General features: G+C 51.1%; 1 protein-coding gene across 2 annotated transcripts in view; it reads right to left on the bottom strand.

Moving 5' to 3' along the window:
• The window catches only part of FBP1 (fructose-bisphosphatase 1), a 31,989-nt gene extending 25,091 nt beyond the window's left edge, over positions 1 to 6,898 (bottom strand). Inside the window, exon 1 of one of the 2 annotated variants that reach the window (XM_089335894.1) lies at positions 6,699 to 6,898. Coding sequence is in view for 1 of the 2 variants with exons in the window: in XM_002708294.6 (XP_002708340.3) it covers positions 6,018 to 6,187 (170 nt within the window). In the remaining variant the exon portion in view is untranslated. Of the gene's footprint in view, positions 1 to 6,017; positions 6,294 to 6,698 lie in introns of those variants that run through there. The other variant, XM_002708294.6, reaches the window with a different exon arrangement.
• Positions 6,899 to 15,081: the final 8,183 nt, after the last annotated feature.

Raw genomic sequence — 15,081 nt, 5'->3', positions numbered from 1 at the left:
GCACTGAGTGTTTGCTGTAGGGGAACCGGAAGGGAGACAACCTCCAAACCAGTTTTGCAGGCGACTTCTGGGAAGATGGCCAAGGCAGATCTCTGGTCACAGGTGACTGGCAAGCAAACAACAAAAAAAGCACTCCAAGTTTACATTTGATAAAATCTCACTGGAAATCCTATTTCCTTTGTGATGCCTATGACATTTCACTTCAATTTTATTCACAGGAGTTAGCCCTGAAGCCCACAGAGTTAAAGTGGGGGCAGCCCCACGACTCTCTGCTGTTGAGTCTCCCAGAAACACAAAAAGAGTCTGGGAAACAAACGCAAATTGAGAAGTCTGTAATGTCTCTAATTTTACTGGAAAAAATCTCGCTGAGAATTTGAAAAAGCCGTAAGTCATTTCACTCATAAAGGATAAACGAATTCCTTAAAAGCATAGGTTCATTTGATCAGTATTTCAAAATCTTCAGAAATTTGGATTAAATATTAGCATTGTTTTCCAAGAGTGCATGTGGTTCCTAAAATGGGATAAGCCATCTCGCGGCCATGAAGGGTGTGGTACTTAACACGGAGATTGATGCTGGTTAGGGAAAGGCACCCTGGACTGCACTGCTGACACAAGGATGGGAGCCAGCACCTGCCGCACTTAGGAATGAACATTCCATCACTTCCTTTCTCTGCTGACTTTTCTTCCTGATGCCAACACGACAGAGCGGGAGCTGCAGCTTTGGGACAGCACACAACAGACCCAGCTGGCTTTCAGGACCCCAGACTGAAGAAGAAGGGAGCTGGATTAGTATGTAAGCCTTATTACTACTATCAAAGGTGACGCTGGCTTGTTATTGATTGATTCCGAGGTAAATGACCAACCACCCACCCAGCCAGGAACATCCAAGGGTTAGTTCAGAAATGCGTTCAAGAGGCACCAATCGGAGCGGTTTCAAAGGTCATAAACTCCAACGTTGGCTTCTGTTCACGTGGGCTGGAAATGGGCAGATAGTAAGATGTGTGTGTGTGGCTGCTGCCCTGTTTTCATAAAAAGAAAGTCTACAGTTCACTCTTTGATCCCAGGGGGAGACAATTCAAAACCTATAAAATAAATCTGATAAAGTTTCCAAAACTTCAATACGTTAAACCCCGTGAATCTGAACACAAGCCTACGCAGTCATCTCATCTTACAAGTGGAGAAATCAAGGCTCAGAGATGTTAGTTCTAGTGCCTGCCCGAATTCTTGCAAACATTCAATGACAGAGCCAGGAATCTGGGTCAAGCTCCTTCTCCCTCCAAGATGCGCTCTTAAGCCTTGCATGTGCTTGCTCTGTTCACTCCAGTCCCAATTCTCTCCTTCCTTTCCTCTTTGCCTCGGGACAAATGGGCCACGATCCAATGGCCAGATATAGAGTCTGTGCTCAAAAGCCAGACTGGTACCTCCCGAATAGACAGCTTCTAGCGCCTCAAATTCAGTGTTTCCAAAAGGTTGCGATCATCTGCACCTGCCCAGCAGCTCAACGCCAGCTCCTCCTTGGGAATTCTGGTTCAGGGTGTCACGTTGTTTTGGTTTGGTTCCTCCAGGGTTAAGCTGCACAGCCCTGTTCTCAGCGGCAAGGACCAGTTCTTTGAGAACCTCCCTGGTGCCCCCTCTGGTCCAGCCCTCACTCAGGTTTCTCCCAACCCTCCAGGGCTGCGGTTCTCCCTGCCCTTTTCCCACTGGCTCTCCCAGTGTCCAGTCTTTCCCTCCTCCAATTCTGCTTCCAGTCATATCTCCCCCAGGTTAGTCTCTTCTCATGCCACTGCTCTGTTGGAAACGCTTTCAAAAATCCCCATTCCCTTCCTTTTGACAACTTCCACCATGACAACCATGTCACCCTCGCATGATTTTCTCCCAAGGCACCCCCAATTTCACACCCACCAAATATACTCCAGGCCTCCATCAAACTCAGTGAGCGGCTTTTCCAGAAACACTTTCTCAGCCGGAGACCTCTCCAGACAGCTCAGCCTGAACCAGTCTGCAGCCTCCAGGCCTTGGGAGGGTCTCACCTGTCTGGATGCCCACAGTCCTTTGCACACAAATCATATTTCTGACACTATTACCAAAGCATCTTTCAGGACTTCTGTTGTGTTTTAGAACTAAGTCTCGGGGCCGGCACTGTGGCACAGTGGGTTAAAGCCCTGGTCTGCTGTGCTGGCATCCCATATGGTGCCGGTTCGAGTCCTGGCTGCTCCACTTCCAATCCAGCTCCCTGTTAATGTGCCTGGGAAAGCAGCAGAGGATGGCCCAAATCCTTGGGCCCCTGTACCACATGGGAGACCCAGAAGAAGCTCCTGTTTCTGGTTCCAGATCAGCTCAGCTCTGGCCGTTGCAGCCATTTGGGGAATGAACCAATGGATGGATCATCTCTCTCTCTCTCTCTCTCTCTCTCTCTCTCTGTGTGTGTGTGTGTGTTTCTACTTCTCTCTGTAACTTTCTTTCAAACAAATAAAAATAAATCTTTAAAAAATATTAAAAAAAATAACAGTTTCATGTGTCTAATTTTTCCTGCAGAGTAAGCTCTGGGCTGTCCTCACCTCTCAGTCTCACCTAGAACTTTGTATGTTGTGCAGGTTAAACTGAACGGGAAGAGTGAATTCTTCAGATGATGACTAGGAAATGTAAGCAAAGGGAAGTCAGCTCTACATCCCTACAGTCCAAGAGCTTAAGCCACTGAAGGTCTGCTTCCTCCCAAAGGAATGAAAACGAAGAAGTGGGACTACACTTGAACTTCAAAGGATGTAATTAGTGGATGAGATTTAGAGTTTGGTACGCTTTCACTGCATTCTTAAAAATAAAAGAAAATGGGGCTGCCGCGGCGCTGTGGCTTACTTGGTTAATCCTCCACCTGCGGCACCGGCATTCCATATGGGCGTTGGGTTCTAGTACTGGTTGCTCCTCTTCCAGTCCAGCTCTCTGCTGTGGCCCAGGAGGGCAGTGGAGGATGGCCCAAGTGCTTGGGTGCCTGCACCCATGTGGGAGACCAGGAGGAAGCACCTGGCTCCTGGCTTTGGATTGGCGTAGCTCCGGCCATGGCGGCCATTTGGGGGGTGAACCAACAGAAGGAAGATCTTTCTCTCTGTCTCTCTCCCTCATTGTCTAACTCTATCTGTCAAATAAGTAAAAAATAATAATAATAAATAAAATAAAATAAAGGAAAGTACGTGGCCGGCGCCACGGCTCACTAAGCTAATCCTCCGCCTTGCGGCGCCGGCACACCGGGTTCTAGTCCCGGTCAGGGTGCCGGATTCTGTCCCGGTTGCCCCTCTTCCAGGCCAGCTCTCTGCTGTGGCCCGGGAGTGCAGTGGAGGATGGCTCAAGTGCTTGGGCCCTGCACCCCATGGGAGACCAGGGGAAGCACCTGGCTCCTGGCTTCGGATCAGCGCGGTGCGCCGGCTGCAGCGCACTGGCTGCTGTCGCCATTGTGGGGTGAACCAATGGAAAAGGAAGACCTTTGTCTCTCTCTCACTGTCCACTCTGTCAAAAAAAAAAAAAAATAGGAAAGTACGTTGTGGCGAAAGTGAAGTCTCGAGACTTAGGCCACAAGAAACGTCAGCTCATCCAGACAAGGAAGCGGCTGGACGATTCCATGAACAGCTTGTTTTGGGAGCAACAAACATGACTACAACAGCAACTTGAGAGAGAGAGAGAGAGAATGAAGGAGCGAGGGCAAGCCCATGGTCAGACTTTGCACCCTTCCCTGATGAGACTGCAAGGTGACCTCCATACGCTGGTCCCAGCGAGTACAGGCCTCCTGGGACAGAAGTCCCTCATCTCACTGCTGCCTCCCTGCCTGCTTTTCATACAGAGAGCAGCCGAGCTCTGATTTTCCCAGGAAGACTTGAAGGCCCAGCCTCTCGGCCTCCCAGTCAGCTATCCACACAGTCAGAAATCAACACGATTTAAGGGCACGATACTGTCTGTAACTGGCAATAACCTAAACGCCCAAAGGTAGGGGACGAGTTTAAGAACTTACACGTGTAGCAGAACAGCATGCACTAGTTACAAAGGAGGCAGATCTTTCATTGCACAGGAAATGATGTGTGGAATCCCATTTTGTCTGCTATGTACACACAGGCCTGTGTAAATATTTGTTCCTGTATAAATGTATAGAGTATAAAGAAGTATCTGGGGAAATAATCAATAAATTATTAACAGTGGGTATCCCAGGAATTGGATATGGGAAGGATTTGAATTGTTGTCAATTTGTACAACGCCCTAAGTAGTTTGTAACAGTATAACAATAGTATTTTTTTTAACTTGATGTCCTCAACTATCTAACCTTAACACCCATGCATTTTATGCAAAAAACAGAGCCCTGGGGCCAGCCCTGGGGCATACTGGGTTAAGCCTCTGCCTGAGGCACCCACATCCCAGATGGGTGCCGGTTCAAGTCCCAGCTGCTCCTCTTCTGATCCAGCTCTCTGCTTGTGATCTGGGAAAGCAGTGAAAGATGGCCCAAGTGCTTGGGCCCCTGCATTCATGTGGGAGACCCAGAAGAAGCTCCTGGCTTTGGATTGGTTCAGCTCTGGCCATTGTGGCCATTTGGGGAGTGAACCAGAGGATGGAAGACCTCTCTCTGTGTTTCTCCCTCTCTCTCTATTTCTCCCTCTCTCTCTTTCTGTAACACTGCCTCTCAAATAAACAAATAAATCTTTAAAAAATTAAAAATACTTTTTGTCCAGGTCCCACTATCAAAATGCCACTTTCCAATCTTGCTTTCTGGTCTCTGGGGTTGTGAAAGGTACTGACACATTTCTAAAACTTGTCATATAAGAAACATCACACATTCTTTTCTACAAAGCTCCCTGGTGCTTCAAGACAGTGAAAGCTGTGAGGTCACCAATACTTGCTGTAAATTGAATCAGAAGCACGATTTGACCTGAGCCTGTTTTCAAAAGCAAAGAGTCTTTGGAGATATATTATCAGGAGGGTCAAGAGTGAAATGCTAATAAATCATCACCTTCCTAAACTCACCTGCCCTTAACTCTTTCCTGGTGAGATCCTTCCCCAATTGACATCTGAAACTAAATGTGACCCTATGCTGCCTGTTCTGTGGGATCAGCCCAAAACAGATCACCAGAAAAGGAATCCAGGCTGTGGGGCAGGAGTTTTTAAAAACATGGAAATTATTCCAAAGTAGCAGGGTTAGTCTGTTTCGGATCACACATCATATTTGTAATACACACACGTGTGGCACATGTTCAGAAGGAACAGGGACAGTCTGGAAACTGAGGCACCCTCCAGCGAGGACCAGTTAAAGATAAGACACTGTGCACACTGCAGATCCGCAGTGTCAGCCTCACCCCCAGGAGGAGACCTTCTTGGATAATGCAGAATCTCAGGCTGTGACCCGGGGACACCCAAGGAGGTGCACCTCTTAACAAGATCCCCAGGCACACACATGGAGGTGTGAGTGCGCTCCCTTGCTCACTACTTACACACTGCTTTGAGCTAACCCCTCACCAGGCAAGGGTTGTTGCGAATGGGTGGAGGGGGATGTCTTTTCTATTTATAGGACAGCACAGCAACTCTCCCCTAGAAACAGGCAGCCCGCTGGAGCACTTTGCCCACAATCATTGCGGCTGCTGATAGCACTTGCTTAGGGTCAAGGAGATCATAGTTTAAAAACCAGGCTTGGGACCCCACTCCCACAGGGAAAGGAAGGAACTTGAACCAGAATATGGGGCAGGCAGGCCAGTTGTACCAGTAGGAGGCTGGCCATGGGAGAGGAATGCAGGATGGAGGCAGATGTGCACCTGTTGGACAGATTCCCCAGGTGGGCACTTCCAAGCTTAAGGTGGGGGGGAGGGCTGATTGCGACTGCGCAAGATTCTACAGTAAAGGGTGACCAGACTGAGAGACAGAGACTCATATGTCAGACTGACAGGGCCTGACGAGTGGAGGACCAGACAGCCAAACGTCCAGCTGCCAGGCAGATTCCCAGGCTACCGAGGAGACCACAAGCGCGGCCCACAGCCCCAGGCCTGACTCACAGGTGTGCGATGCCCGCCTTGCGCACGGCGGTGGAGATGGCTTTGACGGCGGTGCAGAGAGAGTTGAGCAGCTGGGTCATCTCGCCCGTGCCGCCGGCTTTCCTGCCCTCCTCCATGACGAAGCGGGTCATGGTGCTGATATCCGTGTCGAAGGGCGCCTTGTCGGCCATGCTGGGGCTGGGCTGCGGCGCGCTGGGCGGCAGGTGCAGGCGGCAGGTGCGGATGGCAAGGTGCAGGCACGGGCGCTATTCGCAGCGCCAGGCGCGTTATTAGGCTGGGACCCCGCGGGCTGTGTCCCAGCAAAGTATACAGGCACCGAGTCCCGCCCCCTGCCCTGGGACCGCCTCCGGCCCCACCTGCCGGCCGCTCCCCTTGCCCAGCTCTTCCCGCATGGTGCGACCAACCCCCTGCCCGGGCCCGCCTCCGCCACCTCGCGCAGGACGCCACTTGCACTGCGTAGCAGAACTCCCCTTCGTTCTCCACGGCGACCTGCTTGTGCCCCCCCCCCCCCGCCCGCCGCCAAAATGACGCGGAACTACCAATGGGGGAAGTCACTGGCTCAGCGCTTCCTGGCCGGTCCGCAGAACCCGCTACTGCCCGCGCCTGTCCCCTGCCCCATGGCGACTGCCCCCTGTCCCCGCCTCTATGCACCTGACATCTGGCTTTTCGGGTGCACCTCACCTTTTTGGTGGTCAGCACCTGGATCCTTAATTGAGGCCTCTTCCCAAGACGCCTAGGAGTGCGGTGCTGTTGGGGTCCCTTACATTCTAGGCAGTGCGTTTTGCAGGGAAAAACTATGTCCCAAAGACAGAATATTCTGTCCAGAGCACCAGGCTAGAAGGCTGCACAGCCCACAGCCCGGCCTATTAGCAGCCTCCGTTAGGCACGGATTCCTGGGACAATGTTTATTGAGCAGCATGCCAGAGACTGTCCACTGTCCCTCTGTGCCAGGAACAGAGCCTAAATTAAACAGCTTCTGATGTCTGTGAGCCGTGAGAGAGACATGAGTGTGTTCCCTAAGTCAGGAGTGCTGTGGAGAAATAGGAGAGGCAGCCAGGGAAAGTGGAAGGCGAGGGGGGACACACACACCAGTCAGGGGAGAGCTGTGCTGAGAATGTGATCGCTGAGCCCAGAGCTGGAGGACATGCAGGTGGAGCTGGGGAAAGAGTGGTTTCTGCAGAGAGCAGAGCAAGTGCCAAGGCCCTGAGGTCGGAGGGTAGGTGTCAGGTTTAAGGAAAGACCAAGAGGGCGGTGAGATGAAATAGAGTTGTGTGTGGGGGGGGGTGTGATAGAGGAGCTAGGGCCCAGGTGAGGTGAGGACGATGCAGGTGGAAGGCCTGGAGAGCCAGGTAAGGTTTGGCTTTGACTCAGGGGAAAGCCCCGGAGAGTCTCCAGGAGGAAGGAAGCGTGGTCTGCTCTGGGGCTTCCCACTCTGGCTGCCGTGCTAAGAGGGGTGACCTTTGGCATCCCACACCAGAATCTCTGGGTTCAAGTGCCGGCTACTTTTTTTTTAAGATTTATTTACTTGAAAGAGTTACACAGAGAGCAAAGGCAGAGAGAGAGAGAGAGAGGTCCTCCATCCAATGGTTCACCCCATAGTTGGCCACAACAGTCAGAGTTGCACCAATCCGGAGCCAGGAGCCAAGGTCTTCTTCCAGGTCTCTCATGCGGGTGCAGGTGCCCAAGGACCTGGGTCATCTTCTACTGCCTTCCCAGGTCACAGCAGAGAGCTGGATCGGAAGAGGAGCAGCCGATACTCGAACAGGCGCCCATATGGGATGCTGACACTGCAGGCTGTGGCTTTACCCGCTACGCCACAGCGGCGGCCCCAACCAGCTACTTCTAATGCTAGCTGCCTGCTGATTCAAATCCTGGGTGGCAGCGGGTGGCGGCTCAAGTAATTGGATCCCATCCACCTACATGGGAGACCTGGATTGAGTTCTGGCTCCCAGCTTTGGCTTGGCCCAGCCCTGGTCGTCACCAGCATTTGGGGAGTGAACCGGTGGATGGGAGATCTCTCTCCCTCTTTATGTCTCTCTGTCCCTCTCTGCCTTCCAAATAAATAAGTAAATAATCTTCTTTTTCAAAGATTAGACTGAAGAAGGAGGACAGAGGCTCCTGAGGTTTCTGAGGGTGGCAGGTTGGGGTGGGGTGGGAACCGGTTGGAATCTAAGCATATGTGGATGATAGAGCAGGTGGGATTTGTCGACAGATGAGCTATGTGAGAGACAGGAGTCTGAGACGATTCTAGAAAGAGTGGTGCTGCCCTCAACTGCAGTGGGGCGGAACGAGTCGGGGGCCCACTGGGGGCACGCCTGATGATAAGAAGCTCCTCCTGCCACACATCCCCGGGGATCTCAGGCAGGCAGTGCACCTGGAGTTGTCAAGAGAGGCCAGTGCTGCGGAACTGGATTGGCAAAGCTCACTGAAACATGGGGCCTCCAGCTCTGACACTGGACACAATCACCAAGCAAGGGTCGGCAGAAAGCCCAGAGATGCAGAGCACAGGAAGCTAAGTGACAAACATAGGCTGACCCCTGGGCTGGACGCTGCGGACCGGGCAGGAGATGTGAGGCCTGCACATTGACACTGGCATCACTGGTGCTGATTCTGGTGCCCTGCGTTGTCAGGTGGGGGCACACTGGGCGAGAGAAGGCCCCTCTAGGAAAGGGGGTGCCTCTCCTCAATGCTGCAGAGGGGGTGTGGACACTGTGGCAGGGACAGCAGGCTATTTATTTATTTATTTATTTGAAAGGCAGAGTTAGAGAGAGAGAGAGAGAGAGAGAGAGAGAGATCTTCCATCTGCTGGTTCACTCCCCAAATGGCCACAATGGCCAGAGCTGTGCCGATCTGAAGCCAGGAGCCAGGAGCTTCTTCCAGGTCTCCCACATGGGTGCAGGGGCCCAAGCACTTGGGCCATCTTCTGCTGCTTTCCGAGGCCATTAGAAGGGAGCTGGATCAGGAGTGGAACAGCCAGGACTTGAACTGGTGCCCATATGGGATGCCAGCATTGAAGGGGTGTTTTTATCCACTATGCCACAGCGCCAGCCCCTTACTCTGCCACCTTACTCTGTTCTTGAGGCAGCTTTTCGGAAAGAACACTAAATTATTAAATGTGATTACTTATATTTTTGGCCTGGCAACTACTTATGACACTTCTGTTCAACAGCCTGCCCTTGTACAGATCAGAAGTTAAGTCTGGCAGAATCTGGAAAGAGGTTAGAACCACAAAAGTCATCTGATCTGATCCAATACTGCTGAAGTTTTGTTTTTAAGATTTATTTGTTGAGGCCGGCATGGTGGTGCAGTGGGTTAAGGTGCCGCCTGTGATGCCAGCCTCCCGTATGGATGCTGGTTCCTGTCCTCGACTGCTACTCCACTTCCAGTCCAGCTCCCTGCTAATGCACCTGGGAAAGCAGCAGAGAATGGCCAAAATGCTTGGACCCCTGCACCCACATGAGAGACCTGGATGAAGCTCCTGGCTCCTAGCTTTGGTCTGGCGCAGCCCCATCCCTTGTGGCCAGTTGGGGAGTCAGCAAGGAAATGGAAGATCTCTCTCTTTCTCTCTCTCTCTCTCCCCCTCTCCTTCTCTTTCTCTGTCACCCTGCCTTTCAAATAAATGAATATACCCTAATCTCTCTACACCCATTTTGCTTATCCGTAAGCAGAATGATTGTTCTAGGACCTGGCAGTGATGTCATAAGGAAGCAATGAGTTGGCATTGGCAGAGTGCTTGGCTCACGGCCTGCCACAGAGGACTCTTGGATGAAGGGGGAGACCCTGTCATTCACAATGATGGGAAATTCATTGCCTACAAAGCTGGCCGTTCCCCTTGGGAATAGGCCATTTAGCATGGTGACCAAGCAAACGGACTCTGCAGCTAGCTGGCCTGGGTACTGCTAGCTGCCACTTACTAGCTGTGGGAGCCCGTGCAAGAGTCTAAACCTCTCTGGGTAAGTTTGCCCATCAGTAAATTGGCACAAGTGATTGTAGCCACCCTGTAGGTTTGTTAGGAGAACTGTACAGGCAATCCTAGTAATGTTTAAGGATGGTGCTTGGCACATAGTGGGTACCTGCTGTGTGTTGGCCTCATCGTATGCTCAGTGTCAACTGTTGTTTGCATCTGAACAGAATAAAGTTCCCTGGCCACCAAAAGGGGCTAAAGGACATGAGAACTGGCAGCCTGGACCTATAAAAGGGACTTCCAAAAGCCTATGCAAGGGTCCAGTGCTGTAATGTGAAAGGTTAAGCCACAGCCTGCAACACTGGCATCCCATATGAGCACTGGTTCATGTCCCAGCTGCTCCACTTCCGATCCAGCTCCCTGCAAATAGCCTGGGGAAAGCAGAAAAAGATGACTAAGTGCTTGGACCCCTGCTACCCTCTTGGGAGATCTGGCTCCTAGCTTCAGCCTGGCCCCAGCACTGGCCATTGTGGCCATTTGGGGAGTGAACCTGCAGGGGGAAGTTCACTTGCTCTCTCTCTCTCTCCCTCCCTCTTTCTGTAACTTTGACTTTCAAATAAATAAATAAATACATATTTTTTAAAATGTGGAATTAAAAAGTAAATGAATTTTGGTGCAAAAACTCTTGAAATCCATGCATAGTTGTTGTTTTTTTAACAATACACACTTTCCACGAACTTTGTGAAGATCCCTTTGCAATTTACAATTGCAAGCGCCCACTGTGCAATTGTTCCCTCTATCATGTTGGCCAACCATGCCTAGCTCTCTTCTGGATAAGATGCATAAAACACACCTGTGTTAGCAGAGATGCATAAAATATACTCGTGTTAGCCGAGACAAAGAGCAGGAGCAGAGGGAAAGGGCCACCTAGCCTGGGGTTCCTCACATGTAGGTTGCCCCCCTACACCTCTACCTGCCCCTGTGGCAAGGCCGCTCTTGCCTTCCCATCACAAAACCCACTCTGTTTGCATAAGATATTGCCAATAGCGGTTGGGGGAGCACTATCCCCAAGGGTGCCATAGCTCTGATGCCTGTCAAGAAACAGTGACTACCTATTTCCTCCTCCAGGCTCCCGCCCCAGAGGTCAGTCTGGTTTGAGTCAGAGACAGAAAGTTGCGTTGGAGGCAGGAAGTTGCAAAGTACCAGCCTATACAGTCACTCACCCACCGCTCACCATCCACCCTTGAAACCGAGCCCTGCTGCTTGCTTTTGCCACTGGGGCAGCGACAAGGACTGGTGCCTGTCTTGAGAGACATGTGGCTGCAGGATGCAAGGGCCATGGAGAGAGGCCCTATCATTCCTGGAGAAACCCACTGGGAACGCCAGCTGCCCTCCAATGAGGAGCCCAGTGCCTGCCAAACTTCTGAAGTCAGAAGCAACCTTGAATCAGTCCAGCCCCTAGGAGAGGCTTCTCATCAAACCCCTGTTGTTTCAGATGAGGGAATAGAGACTTGGCAAAAAACATGTAACTTACCCAGGGCCTGTAGCCAGCTGGGAAGTGGCAGAGCCAGGCCTCCAACCCTGGTCTGCCTGATTCCAAACGCCAGCTTCCTACTGGCCCGCTGGCTCCCTGCTAAGTGACAGTTGTGCCCCGTGGTACACCTGCAGGGAGAGCTGAGTCAGCACCTACGGCAGCTTTGAAAATCTGCTGTCTGAACTGTCCACACATCAGCTCTAGAGCCGCTTCTAGGGCTTGGGTCATTCACTCTTTCACCTGACAAACAGCCACCAAGCTCTCACTGTATAACAAAAGCCTACCACATGCCGGACATACACATCTGTCCATCGGAGGCTCACATCCTGTTTGAGAGAGACTGGAAACAAAATTGCAGAAATGTAAAGTCATTTAAGGAGGCAAAGAGTGCTAAGGAAAACACAAAACAATATCAATGTAGAAACCCATCCAGGGTGGATGACCCTTTCTCAGGAAATAAATTTCAACTCCAGACAGACCGAAAGGAGCAGGGCAAATGAAGAGCTTATAGAAGACCAGGCAAAGGTTGAAGTGGGGACAAAGGCCCTGAGGTTGCATGGGCTGGTATACTCAAAGAACAGTGAGGAAACGCCCAGGATAACCAAAGAGGGGGTAAGGAGAAGAGCCACTGGAGATAGGTTGGCAAGACAAGATGTGTGTGTTTTATTTATAGTGCTGGAAGAGACAGGAGGGGTTTAAGCTGGAGCCTGGCATGTCTTGATCTAAATGATGCAAGAATAGGGCCCAGCTCTGTGGCGTAGCAGGCAAAGCCGTCACCGGCAATGCTGGCATCCCATATGAGCACCAGTTCGAGACCCAGCTCCTCCACTTTTGATCCAACTCTCTGCTGTGGGCTTGGCCTGGGAAAGCAGTAGAAGATGGCCCAAGTCCTTGGGCCCCTGCACCTGTTTGGGAGGCCTAGAAGGAGATCCTGGCTCCTGGCTTCGGATCAGCACAGCTCCTGCCATTGAGGCCATCTGGGAAGTGAACCAGCAAATGGAAGACTTCTATCTCTCTCTGCCCCTGCCTCTCTGTAATTCTGTCTTTCAAATAAATAAATGAATCTTAAAAAAAAAAAAAAATGGACTAGTCAGGGTCAGGAGCAAAGGAAGCCAGGAGACCCAGCAGACAAATTTGACCCAACTGCTACTTGATTGCCTGTCAAAGAGTGAAGCCTTCTATCCCTAGGCTCATGAATCTTCTCAGTTAAATTTTTTCAGTTCCTTCAAGTCTTCATCACAGGATAAGGTTCTCAAGTTCTTCTGGTTCTGCTCTGGACTACTGACGTCTTGGAGCCCCTTCCAACACCAAGCTCTGTCTCAGCAATTCCTCTTCTTCCCCGTCTGCTCTACCTCATACCCGACTAACTTTGTTCTTTTGTCCCTGCTGATAATATTTACAGCAGGCTGGTTCTTGGCATGAAGAATCCAGGCAGCCCAAAGGGGAGAGCTAAAGCTAAGCTGACTCTCCTGAGCTGGAGCAAGGAAGCCTGGCACTGGCTGTCAGCTGCCCAGGAAAGGGACATGACGTGGGACTGCTGGTGGCTCTCTGCAGCACAGGCAGATCCAGAGAGGGCTGACCACTGAGCTCTTCCTACCAGCAGTTCTTCCTACCGTGGCCCAGCTTCCGAAACCATCTGCCCTGCCCTTTTCCCCCATAGTTCCCTCTGTGAATACAGATTTGTACCTGTTGAGTTGGGTGAACCCTCCAAGATCACCACACTGGACCAAAAGCCAGGGTGGGGAAATCTTGATGGCCTCTCTACAGAGCTGGGCACTTACCTGCAGCCTAGCTCCCATGTGATGCCTCCTCTTGAGATCCAGTCTTAGCAAACAAAGGGGAAGTTCAGAAAGGGGGCAGTATGAAGCTTCCTGGAGCTGGGACTCCCGCACCTGTCCTCACAGCACGGCATCTCATTGAATCCCTGTGGCAACCCACTGAGGAAGCTTCCAGCCCCGTTCAGAGTGGAGAAAACGAAGATTCAATGCATTTACTCTTGTTCCTAACCTCGCACAGGAGAGTGAGTGGCAGAGTGAGGACCTGAACTAGGATCGCTGCTGTAGCATCAGATGGGACTGAGAAAGAATACACAGACATCCCCAGACTGGTTCTGCCAGGAACCAACACCTTCATCGTCGCCACTGGAGCACTTTGCGCCGAGCACCCTCGTCTATGAAGAGGTAGAAGTAACTTTTTGCAAGATGCCATCCTTCTCTCACGTTCTTTGACTCTGATAACAATGCTCAGATGCTTACTGCACACTGAGTATGCTAGCATCCTGCCAGGTGCACTTTTTAGTGAATTATCTCATTTGATGGCGCCACACCCTTATGAAGAATTGCAGTTAGCATCCACTCCCATTTGACAAATGAGGAACCTGCGGTTTGGAGAAACTCCATAGCTTTCCAGAGATCACACAGCTAAGAAGTAGGGGGAAGGTGCTGGAACTCCCACACTGCTGGCTCTGGAGTCCACCCCCCCCCACACACACTCCTGACCTGGCTCCCAGTCTAGACCCGGCTGTTTCCCTTGAAAACAGCCCCGCCCTCTGCCCCTGCTCCCTAGTCCTGGTCACCAAACAGGTCTCCCCAGCCTGGGTCATCCACGCACCTGTGGGCTGTCCCGGCCCTCAGGCTATAAACGTTCCTGGTGACTTTGCTGCCCTCTGCATGGTCCTGGGAACTCCCGGGAGGACAGGAACTCTCCCCTGTGTCCTCGGGCCATACAATAGCACATTGCATTGCAAAAGGAAAATGTTTGCACTAGCGTAGCACTTGCTGAAGAATTCCCCAAGTGGGTGGGGCCCTGGGCCTGAGGGGCTGCAGTGGGATGATACACCCACTCTGACCCTCAGTGAAGATCACTGAGCAGTGGTTTTTTTTTTTTTTCCTTTTTTTAACCAACTTGATAGAAACTCAGGGACTCAATCCATCCCACCCAGGTCTCAGGTTGTCAATCCTTAATTAGCAGAACCACCGTGAAACCATGTTTTTAAAACAAGAAAAGCAACAAAAACTGCATTTTCACTGCCCAGAAAAGACGCTGGTGAGTTTCTTCACTGGTGTACTCCTCTTGCCTGACAAGTAAACGAACACGACCTCATCATTCTGCTTGACCTTATCATTCTGCTCGACCTTATCATTCTGCTGGACCTTATCATTTTGCTCGTTATCACCGGTTGATGGCTGGCTCCCACAGTGATGGTTCTATTCTGTGGCGGCACACAGTAAGTTCAGCAAATACTGGCTGAGAGTCTTAAAGACAAATGATACAAACTCTTATCTTGTTTAGACACGGTCATAGTCAAAGTGGAGGTTCTCTCCTCCCTTCAGAGAAAGGCACCTCCCTCTTTGAAGACCTGTTCTTTCCACTGGGATCTCACTCACAGAGATCTTTTTGCCAGAGTGTCTTGGCTTTCCATGCCTGAAATACTCTCATGGGCTTTTCAGCCAGATCCGAGTGCCTTTAGGGCTGATTCTGAGGCCAGAGTGCTATTTAGGACATCCGCCATTCTATGAGTCTGCTGAGTATCTCACTTCCCATGTTGGATCACTCTCCCCTTTATTTATTCTATCGGTTAGTGTTAGCAGATACTAGACTTGTTTATGTGCTCCATTTGACTCTTA

Source organism: Oryctolagus cuniculus, chromosome 1, assembly GCF_051225735.1.
Source record: "Oryctolagus cuniculus isolate XC-2025 breed Fujian yellow rabbit chromosome 1, ASM5122573v1, whole genome shotgun sequence".
NCBI lineage: Eukaryota > Metazoa > Chordata > Mammalia > Lagomorpha > Leporidae > Oryctolagus > Oryctolagus cuniculus.
This window is presented reverse-complemented; position numbering and strand designations above follow the sequence as displayed.